General features: G+C 34.3%; 1 protein-coding gene across 1 annotated transcript in view; it reads right to left on the reverse strand.

The window, feature by feature from the left end:
- Window positions 1-12995, reverse strand: part of Kiaa1109 (KIAA1109 ortholog) — a 231795-nt gene that overhangs the window by 205838 nt on the left and 12962 nt on the right. Inside the window, exons 4-7 of the mRNA XM_004646167.2 lie at window positions 6992-7120; window positions 3356-3472; window positions 2132-2210; window positions 252-316 (exon numbers count right to left, since the gene is read on the reverse strand). Of these exons, the coding sequence (XP_004646224.1) occupies window positions 252-316; window positions 2132-2210; window positions 3356-3472; window positions 6992-7088 (358 nt within the window). The 5' untranslated portion in view covers window positions 7089-7120. The remainder of the gene's footprint in view (window positions 1-251; window positions 317-2131; window positions 2211-3355; window positions 3473-6991; window positions 7121-12995) is intronic.

The following is a 12995-nucleotide window of genomic DNA, read 5'->3' on the forward strand; positions in this document are numbered from 1 at the left end:
ATCACACATGCTCCACACAGAGAACAGGATAGGCTAGAGAGCACACTAAGGATAATCCTGAATGAACAGCAGGCTAAAGCAACACAACTATATCAAACAACAGGAAAGCTGAAAGATTTTCAAGCAAGCATGAAAAGCAGTTGTGTAAAATTCAAAGCTTCTATTTTATCTATAAGATGTGGCAATTTATTTAAATTTCTATAAATGAAAGTTCTGATTGAATTAAATACATGAAAAAAATGGAAACTTACCATGCTGTTTCTGCTTTGGGTTATACATTTTCCACCACCGAAAGATGATAAACCCATCCTGAATTCTAAGCAAGGTAGATTACAAAAAATGAGAATTTAAATAAGCAGTTACTTAACTCAGTTATTATAAAAGACAGGGAATTAATGAATAAGGAAAAGCAGCAACTTCTCAAAGTACACTAGCTTGCATAAACATGCATCTCTTTGAGGACCAAGAATTATATATTTTTATAACTTTTATACTCTTAATTAAAATGTAAAAGGTAATCTATATAACTGTGAATTAGGTGTAAGTGTTTTGACAAAAACTGTACATTTATCATGTATAACATACTGTTCTGAAATATTAGTTCTCATTAGGTGAAATGTAATGGTAAATTACACATAACAGGAAAATGAAGAGCAGAGACTTTCTAAAAAACTATACTGAAGAATTGAAATTAGGGCCTAATACTGAGTAGATCCATACCTTTTTAAATTTTTGTTTTGAGACAGTCTAAGTTACCCAGGCTGGCCTTGAACTTATAATTCTCATGTCCCAGCCTGGGAAGCATATGGGATTACAGGTAAGCATGACCACGTCGAGATTACTTAAATTTTTAAAGTAAATTTTGTGATACATAATGAGTACACTAATGGTGGAGTATTGAGACATAAAGATAGATATCAATATCACACATTCATCCCTTTTACTTTTTGTTTTTGAGATAGGATCTCAATTCGTTGCTAAATTACTCAGGTTGAGTTTGTTATCCCAGAGTGCTGAGATTATAAATGTGTGCCACCAAATCTGGCTTTTTTTTTTTGTTGGTTGGTGTTGGGGATTAAACCAGAGTTCCATGCATGTTAGATAAGAGCTCTAACACAGCTTACGCTAACAGCCATGCTTTTTTTTTTTTTTTTTTTTTAATGTTCCAGGGATCGGACTCAGACTTTATGCTTGCCAGGCAGGTGCTTAAGCCATTGAGCTCCTTGGGCCCACCAATGCTTTTTAAATGTTAACATCATATAAACTATAAGCCAAAGCTTAAAGAGGAAATTAGCATACTAAAGAGAAACTTTTAAAACATACTTTCATTTTTTTAAAGTGATCTATTATTACCTTATAATGTATCAATAGATTCACTCATCACTTTTTGTATTTCTCATTTGGAAATAATTTTAGGCAGCCTCTTACAGTTTTAAGTGAGTTATGAAATCTGCCAAATCCTAATACTGTCAAATGATTCAAACCTTGGATTTACATCTAAGTCCAAATTTTAAGAAAAGCAGTCTTTTCTTCAAGACTTACAGAAGCAGGAACTTCAAACATTATTATTTTCTATTATATTCACATTTAAGTTTTCTTCTTAAAATCAGTTGGTAACTAATGCTAAATAATTTTTTAAACTTATCTCTAATAAGCAGCAAATGAGTAAGAACTACCAACATTACTAAACTTGGATTTTTATATTGCAATGACCACCAGGAATTCTATAACAGAGAAACGGTCAAGCAATGCCATGGTTCAATTTTTCATCTAGAAATGAAATGAGTATTCATTTCTTTAAACTATTATTTGAGAAACTTTTTGTCAATGTAAAACCTAGCTAAGTTTATCCACTGATAAAAAAATTTTAAAACATCAATTCACCAAGTATGATTTATTGGGTGAAAAAGAATTTTGAGACAGGGTCTCATTATGTTGCCCAAGCTTGTCTTAAATTCCTGGACAGAGCTGCCCTCCTGCTTTAGCCTCCCAAGTAGTAGAGAACACTGCACCTGGCTAGAAAACATAATCTTTCTCTTATAGTTTATTTGAAGAGATAAGCCACACTAAACAAAATAGATATTTTAACAATATTTAATGTTTGAGTTCTTTTTTGTTTTTATTTCATTACCTAATGGACATGTCTTCTGTAATATAATAGATTTCACGAACCATGACTTTTCCAGAAAGAACAGAAAATGAGAAGGAACCTATTAAAGGTGGAAAAAACCAAATTAATTACTTTAATACATAGTAGAGCACTTAATGCTTAAAATAATCTTAGCACTCAATTTATTTAATAATTAAAATTAAATATTAATTCCTGATATAAATAATAATAATTTAACAATCTTTTCTCTCTCCCTAACATCCATACTAACAAATCCAACATTCTCCAATGTAACCAAAAAGAAGAAGAAGAAAAAAAGAAAACTGGCATATATATCATTGTATACATTAGTTTAGGTAGCTACTTCTTAGCCATTAAACAATCCTAAACTATTGACCAACTTATCATTTTTCTCCAGTAATTTGGATGACTGTGAGAACCAATCATTGTCCTATATTAACAGAAAACTACTTATGTCTCAGAAGTTTACTTATGTCCTTTAGAAGTATTAAAATGCAAGGAAAGTTAGAATAGTTCTATCTAGCATCCCTCTTCTCATTTTCTCACTAGTTTAGGGCTTTCCAAAACTCAAACTTCATGATAGTCAAAAATTAAATTTAAAAAAAAATTAATAAGGCAAGCTATAATATGGAATATACAAGATTATCTTACCAATGTATTATTTTCTGAGTCCTTTAAAAAAAAAAAAAAAGCAAAAACTACAGAACATTAAATTTTTTCTTTGGATAGCAGACTCTCAGAAAAATCTCTATTTACATACTTTATATGTTAAAATTATTTTAGTAAGTACCTCTTATAAGCAAAAAAAAAGTCAAAAAATTACTAGAGATACTCAAAAATAAGAATGAGGTAAAAGATACCTCTGACCATGGAATGCTGTATGAGAGAAAAGTCCACTCAGCTCATTTTAACCTTCATGAAACAAAGGTAAATTTTAAGTTACTATCTGCTGATAAAATATAAATTTATAATATATATCTTAAGATGTATGGAAGAAAAAATTCAGTGTTACTCAAACTTACCAATATGGAGGGGCTGGTGAGATGGCTCAGTGGTCTAAAGCACCTACTTGGAGCAGGCTTGGCAGGGCACAGGGACTGCGGTTCAATTCCCCAGCACCGCATGCCAGCCAGTCCCGCCCCCTGGTGGGCTGAGCTGGCCACACACACACACTAAATAAATGTTAAATAAATAAATAAATTTAATAAAAAAAAAAAAACTTACCAATATGGATATAGCCATGCTTATATAATCTGTTAAGAACCAATGTTAAAATAAGACCAACATTCCGAGAATTATAATATGTGAGATAAATAATCCATCCACAGGACAAAATAGTAGCTGTAGGGAGAAAAAACAATCAGAAATAATATGAATTACTTCCACGTGGTAATCTGTCCTATTACAGTTTAATACTAAAGGTTGATTCTATCTCATCCAACTTTCTTTTTTCACTGTTTTATACTGTTTCAGTTACACAACATATTTATTTATTGACACTCTGGAAGAGAAAGCCCATATAATATCTGGAAAAATACCCATCCCTAAACAGGTTACTGACATTTAAAACAAAACTAACTGAAGATTTTTAAATCAGAGAATTAACTGCTTCTAAAATCAGCAATCTCTGTATTAAAGAAAGCACATGAAAACAAATGGAAATTCTAGTCAAAACAAACAGTCAATATGCCACCTTAGCCAAGTGTGGTGACTCACATCTGCAACCCAGTACTTGGGAGGCTGAGCCAGGAAAGCCATGAGTTTAAGGTAAGCCTGGGATACATAGTGAAACCCTGTCTCAAAAATCAAAATAAATAAATAAATAAATAAATAAATAAATGACATTATGAAAATATATGTCAACTTATACTAAAATTTTTGCAATAACTGATAAGACAATGAACTACTTTTCCTCAATGTTACTGAATATGCTACAGTAAATGATATTCCAAATTTGATTAATTTCTCATAAAAAATTTAAATTAACCTATAAAAATTATACTTCTCCAAAAAGCCTACTTCATGACAATACAAAAGGCAATACACAAGAAAAGCATTGCTTTGATAATAAATTTTCCTTTATCTGTCCTTTTTAAAAGAATATACATAATTCTAGATGTGCAGAAACTTCTCAGTAAGATGAGATCCCAGTTGTTAATTCTTTGAAGTATTTCATGTGCAGTTTGGTTTTTGTTCATGAATTCTCTGCCTACCCCTATGTCTTCAAGATTTCCACCTAATTTCTCTTCCAGAAGATTTAGTGTTTCTATTTTAGTGTTCAGCTATTTATTTTGAATTTAGCTTATTGCATGATGATTGACGTGGATCTAGTTTTAGCTTCCAGCATGTGGAAAGCCAGTCTTTTCACCACCATTTGTTAAAGAGGCTATGAGCAACTTCAGTGAGAACAGCAGTGTGCAATATAACAACCACAGATGAAGAGTTTTCAATCTTGTTCTTTAAATGTGTATCTCTAAAGTCTCATCTATTATTTTTATACTCTCTTTACAATAAATTTAAAAACTAAAAAGGAAAAAGGAAAAGAAATTAAGGTTTAGTAAAAGTAAGACTTAATATTTAATTGCTTGATCACTCTTGTATGCCTATATCTGGCAATCGGCGCAATAAATTTGATGATAACAGTACATAACAACCACTGTTTATTTTCTATTCTTGTTTTGAAATTGAAGGATGTTTTTCACAGTAGACTTCCCATCGTATCATAACCTCCACCCTTACCCCTTTCAATACTATTAGTAGGAAACATCCAGAATATACAAAAATTGTAATTCTTTGAAATTCATTTTTATTGTTCTATGTTGCTTTTTCTTTGTTCTTTCTTTTGTTTTCTTTAAAATAATTACAAAAAAGTACATACATAACTACTTTGTCAATTAGGAGAAAGTGATTTATAGCAACGTAATATATATAACTTTTATCAACATTAATGTTTTTAAAAACTATTTAATATAAAACAAATACCAGGAAAGTCATAATAAAATGTATGCCTTTCTCAAAATAGCTTAGAATGATGATGACAACTTTGTATTAGTAACAAGTTCTGTAAGTTGCACACAAAATTTATTTCTGTAAGCCTGGCATGGTAGCCTGTGCCTAATACCCCAGCACTCAGGGGAGCTGTGATTGGAAGATAAAAACTTAGTGACTTATAGAGACCTTGTCTAAAGACAAAAAAAGGTGGGATGGGGTCTGGGATATAGTTCAATACAAGGGCTCTGGGTTCAACCCCCAGAACCACAGAAATTCTCTTTAAAAATTAGTCTGATACTATCCATTGATTTTTAAGTTTAAGGCTATGTTGTACAAATTTTTACTATAAATAACTGTTTTGATTGGTTATAATGGGCCCTTAAGAAGAAAGCACTTCTTAAGAAAGGATGTTTTTCGTTGTAGACTCTCCATTATATCATGATCTCCACTCTTACCCCTTTCAATACTATTAGGAAAGCTATTAGTAGAAAACATCCAGAATATACAAAAATTATAAATAGCAAAATATAGGACTCAAAAAAAATCACTCAAATGTTTTTCTGCTTGTTGCTATTATTGTTCTTTATCTTAAAAGAAATTTTCAGTGTAAGACAGACAACAAATGTGAAATCAGAAAGAATTGTGCCTTGATATGCATTTTCCTTTACTGAATTTCATTAATAATTTACAGTAGTTTTCACAATATGGAAAATTTAGAACATGAAATTTAAATGGTAGCCAAACCCCAGCTATAAATCATAAAATATTATAATTTCTTTTGTATTCATTTTGCTTCTACTCTTAATCCTGCCTGACACACTACAGCATTATAAAAGAAGTATGAGCATGCACTCAAAAAAAAAACCAGCCATGTCATCCAAGTTAATGTCTATGGTCCTCAAATGCCCAACATGTTGGAAGTAAAAGAATAAAACCTACCTGTTCTGAGCACTAAATGAGTATATGCAAAATGCCAGTACTATTTTGCACACAGAGTTAAACAAAAATCATCTCCTTTTTCTTAATGTTCCTGTTTTTCTGTTTCCAGTTCCTATGACAAAGTTCAAACTGTATACTGTCTTTTATAAAAACTTCCTGAGCAATAGCAACCTATGGCAACTTCTTTTCCTGGTATTATTTTTGTATTTCTTCCTGAAGCTCCTGCATATTCATTCATCTATAACCCTTCCCTCCTCTGCTTCTCCTTTCCCTCCTGTCACTTAATTATACACAGCTTTGAACTACAGTATTTGTATTTTGTCTGTTGCTTTTTTCTGAGATAAGATCTCTTTATTCAGTCCAGGATGGTACTGAATTCACTAAATAGCCTAGGCTGGACTTGAACCTGAGATCCTACTGCCTAGGCTACACAAATGCAAGTATTATGAGCATATACTATCAGGCCCAGCATGAGCTATTAGTAGAAAATTTCCAGAATATACAAAAATTACAAACAGCAAAGTCCACAGTTAAATATACAAGAAGAACAGAGACTGAAAGATTAATTAGGAATATACAGTCTATTTTACAGTAAAAATATTATTTACCATGAGAACTAAAACTTTAATAATAAAATAAACAAAAGTAGGGGGGTAGGAGTAGGAAAAGTGACAGGAAAAATAAACCAAGATCAACGTCTTTTTTTATCCTCCCATCATCCCTAAGTCAGATAAGGAGGCAGCCTAAGGAAAAGTAAAGAACATTCCAGTGCAGTTCCTAGAGTAAATATTCAAGATACAAACATGGATTAAAATCCCCTCTCTTAAAAATAGATACTACTATATTCCAAGTTAACTTCTGCTTAAAATCTGGCCATAGGCACAACAGAAGTAAAGTACATTAAAGTACAAGAAAATATATTCTACCTACCAACAAGAAGCCAAACAACATTGGAATTGTGTTCCGTCAGAAAATCTTCTAATTGAGTTATACTAGGCACAATACTTTCATTCTTCCTTTGATCCATTACTGAGGTCTCCTAGAAGAGCATCTAAAGGCCTAAGAGAAGTCAAAGGTTAAATTATGAGTCATAGATCTATGAAATTCAACAGAAATCATGTAAAAGGGGGAGATGAATCTAGTTTTAAAGCAAACTTTGCTACTTTCAAGGATGAAAATGCAAAAATACAACAAAAAACAAAGTACGCACATATTTCTATCTAAAATATAAGACAAAGTAAAACATTTATGTCTTAATTTCACCATATTCTAAAGGTAAGACTAAGGGTTAGCTACTAAAAGAGGGTATGATTATTTTTAAATCTATAAATACCTTAACAATAAGTATTTATCATGTATATTATATAAAGTCAACCAGCTTTGTCCCCAAAACTACAAATATATTTTATATTTTAAATTACATAAATTTCTGTTTATGTTCATCACTTCTGTGTACTCTCATTATTCCACAGGGAAATAATCTTCCTAGTTTAGATTTATTCTAGACTAGGAACCATAAGAATATCTTCTGCTAGCAGATGGTCAAAATAAATTGTTCTATCAAATTGTGACCAGACATGGGACAAATGTGTGTACATGTGTATACACAAGCATATATAGACACACACACACACGAATAGGAATATGTAGAGGTATCAAGAATGAATAAAAAAGTAAGCAGGGCACATGGTGGAACACAGCAGTAGCCCAGTCTGGGCAACACAGTGATTAAGAACAACAAGAATTTTTTAAAAGACTGAGATGTAGGTCAGGGCAAAGACCCTGGGTTCAATGTCCAGTACTCCTCCCCACAAAAAGGGAATAAAATTTGGGGGTGCTGTCTTGTTTTTATTTTTTTTTTTTAAGGAATGAAGTTCTCATAAAATAAAAAATAAGAAAGATATTCTTATGATAATATAGTAATGTGATTAAGCCTACCTTCCTATAACAAAATTATCTAGTAGTAAACCAGAAAAAGTGAAAAAAGCTACACTTAGTCATAAATAAGAGTAACCCAGTTAATAATCTTTAATACTAAGCAGCAGCACAGATGATTTTATAAGAAAATGAAAACTAGAACAATGTTTTCTCTATGTATAAAGATTGTATGAGGGCAACTTTCTCATTGGAATTCATTACTGTTGACTGAAAAATATTTTCTGTTGATTCACCAAAGCTCTTATTTTTACAGATCATAGAACAAGTTTAAAAACTGGATGAAACAACAATGCCAGATAGAGTATACAATAGACAGTATTCCCCATATTTCTGCATTTCTAAGATCTCAGCATCACTTAGAGGCAAATTAAACATCTCTTCAAAAATTAAGGAAGACTTCAATAACTATTAATAGTAACATAAAAATCAAAAGCGCTAAAGAAAATTAAGAATATGTTTTCATTTTCCAATAACCTTTTTTATTGCTTATAAATAGCAAAATATGTTAATTCTACCAATAAGCAAATTAAAATCTGAGGGCTCACTTTACACCATGAGCTTTCTTTTTCTTTTTTAATTTTTATTTATTTGTTACAGGGTCTCACTGTTTGGATTCATAGTGATCCTACCATCTCAGCCTCTCCAGTGCTGGGATTACAGGCACATGCCACCATGCCTGGATTTGGGGCCCACACGGCATGCAGTACCAGGGATCAAACTCGGGTCCTTTGCTTGCCAGGCAGGCACTTAAGACTGCTGAGCTATCTCCCCAGCCCAGCATAAGCCTTCCCTTTCACAGCTTTGTTTGTTTAAACTAAAATAAAATTTAAAAGGTACTTTTGAAAATATTTAGTCTCTAAAAACAAATATTCACATATTTTATGATGTCTTATATACCATAACTATTTCATATGTACTTTTACCATTTTAAAGATGTCTAGTCAGCACACGACTGAAGATGAAAAGACAGCCTACTGACTCCAAGGTGGTAAGTGGGCGGTATGTCCTAACAGTCAGGTCTGTATCTTAGAAAATAAGTTTCTAACCAAATCCAAGAAGTGGTGATCTGTCCACCAAAAGGACCCTGAGTTCTCATTCAAAATCACCGTCGTACAACATGCAACATTGAGCAGCTAAAAAGAGCATTAAAACAGAATGTTCAAGCTGCAAGGACAGCAAAGAGAGAAAAGTAGTTTCAGCCATCATTTTGCCAAATACTAATCAAAGCCTTTAAACCAAACAGAAAAAAGACTCAATACTTAAAAGAATGCACTTTAACCAAGTACAGAAGTACTGTAAAGTCTATGACTTACTAAGGCTCTATCCTTTTGAGAACACCTGGGGTAAGGGAAAGGAGAAAAGGAAGGGGAAAATATAAATATATACAACATAGCTAAGGTAATTATATTACTAATTTCAGTATGTCTATTGAAAGGAACAGTTAATGCTCAATTTTTAATCAACTTTATATGCCTACATCTGGTAATCTGAACAACTACTTTGAAGATAACAATATGCAATATAACAACCATTGTTAATTTCCTATCATCTTGTTTTAAAATTTTGTATCATTTTTATTTTTTGTAATTTTTTATTTTCTTTAAAATAAATAAATAATAAAGTAAGAGAAGGCTATTCTGGGATATAGGAACAGAGTCAAGACAACAGAGTTTCCAGATGAAACTCTGGCTACATGCTCAGCAACGTTTAGTGGTACACCAGCAACTGGATACTGATACAGAGCTAGATACTGATATAAGAATCTCCTGTATTAATCATTATGGAGCAATTCATTCCACAATGAACAGAAAAACATGGCTGTTTCCTCTTCTTCTTTTCTTCCTACCAGTTCAGTCTAGAAGATGTAAGTGAAGCACATTAGGTGGAGTAAGCAGGCATGGGCATGGCAGGCAGAAAGGGACAGGAGTCTCAGTGGCCTAGAGTGGAATGTTAGAACCTGATAAGGGTAAATTAAGTATCCACTTGAAGGGAGAGGCAGCACTGCAAGATGTCAAAGCCAGAGCAGAATAAGGAGGGAATGCTTGCAAAACTGGCCAGGTGCTGAGCACTGGAGCCTACGTAGGAGGAGGAGGGCATCCACAGCAGGGAAAGAAGGGCAAGGGGAAGCAAGCCAGCTCAAGTTCTCCAGCCTGAGCATCAGCACAGGAAGGGGGCCTATTCAGGATGTCAGAGCCCAGGAGAAAGCCATCAAAACTGAAAGACTGGGGTTTCTACACAGGACAGCAATCTGAGTAGTAAAACTCTGCTTCTAAAAGACACTTCTGGGCTGGGGAGATAGCTCAGGAGTCTAATCGTCTGCCTGGTCAGCACAAGGTCTCGAGTTTGATCCCTGATGCCTCATGCTGTGCCAGCCCCAGAACCCAGGGTGCACCAAGACACTCTGAAACCAGCTTTGGTGGTGCACACCTGTAATCCTAGCTTTGGGGAGGCTGACACAAGAGGATCACTACAAGTCCAAGCTGGGTAGCGAGACCTTGTATCAAATGAATAAGATTTAAACAATTAAAAATAAAAGACACTTCCTACTAAAGGGAATGAGATACCTTGCAGAAATGGCTGATTCCACACTAAAGCAGAGAAAGTAAAGATGAACCCAGTCTAGAAAAGATAGAACTGCCTAAAGAATGATGAGGACTTGTGAAAATGACACAGAGCCAACTTCAAGAGACTCTTACGGTCAAAAGCTGAAACAATTTAAAAATAAATGATAGTGATGAATTATAATACAGTTAATAAGAAATCTATGCACCCATACCAATATAAATAAGTAAATATTTTTTAGAACAGGTCAGCCACATTACCTCCAAATAACTTCCCCTTCCCAAATACTAGTGATAAAGATGAAAAGCTTCGAGAAAGCTAAGAGTTACGGACCAAACTTAAAATTATCAACAAGATAAACTAAATTGTATGCCTCGCATCAAAACAGTTCACTTCTATAATATTCATGCCTACATGGCTGTCCTAGCTATAGTAGTCCCTCGCTATTTCACAGTTCAACTTTTGCAGACTGTTTTGTGGATTTTAAAAAAATATTAATCTAAATTATATATTGTGGATTTTTTGCTATATTGCAAGATTTTGCAGTACCGTACAATATATGTATGTTGTTAAAATTATGTAGGTTTACAAGTTTAGAAAATAGTTAAGAATATTAGAAGTGTTTTGCTTTGTTTTATGTATTTGCTACAGGGTCTCACTACACAGCTCAGACTCATAGTGATCCTCCTGTTTTCAGCCTCCTCAGGGCTAAGATGACAGGCATGCACCACCACGTCTGGACTCGGTGGCCCACTCAGTGTGGGATGGGGGGGCAGCATGGCATGTGCTGCTGGGATCGAACCCCGGTCCCTGCACTTGCCTAAGCAGGCCCTTAGTCCTCTGCTATCTTGCCGGCCCCTAGAAGTGTTTTTAAAAGTGTAGGAAAGGTTTATAAGAATGTGGGAAAGGTTTATTGAGCCTTAAAATATATATAACTACTAAAATAAATATAAGGTCACTACTTCTCTGATTTTCACTTACTGTGGGGGTTTCTGGAACATAACCTCCACAGTAAGTGAGGGACCACTATACTTTTCTCTCATTGCTAAGACAAATACCCAACACCCCAAATTAAGGAAGGACAGATTTATTTAGCTGACAGTTTGTGGAGGTAGCCATCCACACACAACTGGCTCCAAGGTGGGGTACAGTGGTGAGCGGCAGCAGGCGGCAGAAGACAGCAGATATAACAAGAGTAAAAGGGAAAAGGCAAGCCTCTTTTCATCCCTTATCTGCTACCTGCCCCTGGGGTGGGTCCTTTACAGCCACACTATCTCAGGGCCCTCCTTTTGCAGAAGCTCAGGATATTATAAAGTGAGGACTCTGGAACCTTTCCTTAAACTTCTAAAGTTCTCAAGCTGACACAATGTATCAACCATTGCAATCCACCCCTTGTCAACTTCGAAAGCAGACAGTTCTTAAGACCAGTTTCTAGATACAAAGACAAGCTAATTTTTACCTTTCCACAACTTGAATATTATAGTTTAACAATCCTTAAGAACCAGTGTAAAGTCTATCTATTTTATATTAGAACCATAACATTCCGCCCCTGGCCTCCCAAAGACTCATGCATATCCCATTATGTGGAAAGTATTTAGTTCATCTCTAAGAGTTATCAAAGTCATAATTTTCAGCATTGTTGAAAAGTCCAAGTCCCAAATTTCCTCTAACATTTCCTCTAGCTTATCTACCTACTTTGTCTCTCGATGATGATGATCAATAGTAACTGTTTTATGCATCTTTGAATCCACAATACCAATGAGTTTTTAACACATAGTTAAGAGTTTGCCTTTCCTAAGGCAAACTCTTAACTATGAGCTACTGTACAAGTCAGAAGTTAAACACTCCCAACATTCAATGGCAGAAGATAAACATTTTCCTTCCAAAAGTTACAAATAGGAGAATACAAAGGATTGGGATGAAAGCAAGTACAAAAGCTAGCACTATAAACATTAAGTCCTATAGTCCCATGTCCAGCATCCAAAGCAATGTGTGGCAAGTTGTAACCTCCAAAGGCTTGTATGGCTTCACCCCAGTGGTACTTCAGGTGGTTATAGCTCCCATGTACCTAAAGCCAGTGCCACATGGATGACACCGAGGTCTCCTGTCTGCTGGAGCAATAGCAGGCTTTCCTCTCTCTTGGCTGTAAGGATTGAGTGCCTAGATCACTGGGCACCCTGAATCCAATTTTGAAGAACCAATTTCTATGCTGTCGCAATTCTGGAACATGACATGACCACCACCATTCTGGAACACTCTGTTCTGTGGCTTTCATTTCAAAGCAGTCTTTCACCTTTGCAAATTTGAGGCTGCAAAGGATAGAGACCTACTGATGGTGATGCCTTCAGGCCATCTTTTCTGTTCTCTTATTCCTTCTCAGCAATCCAGATCTCCTCTGTTCATATTATATTATTATATGTCATACATATGCATA

The sequence above is a fragment of the Octodon degus genome, unplaced genomic scaffold, assembly GCF_000260255.1.
Source record: "Octodon degus isolate 3935 unplaced genomic scaffold, OctDeg1.0 scaffold00256, whole genome shotgun sequence".
Taxonomy (NCBI): Eukaryota; Metazoa; Chordata; class Mammalia; order Rodentia; family Octodontidae; genus Octodon; species Octodon degus.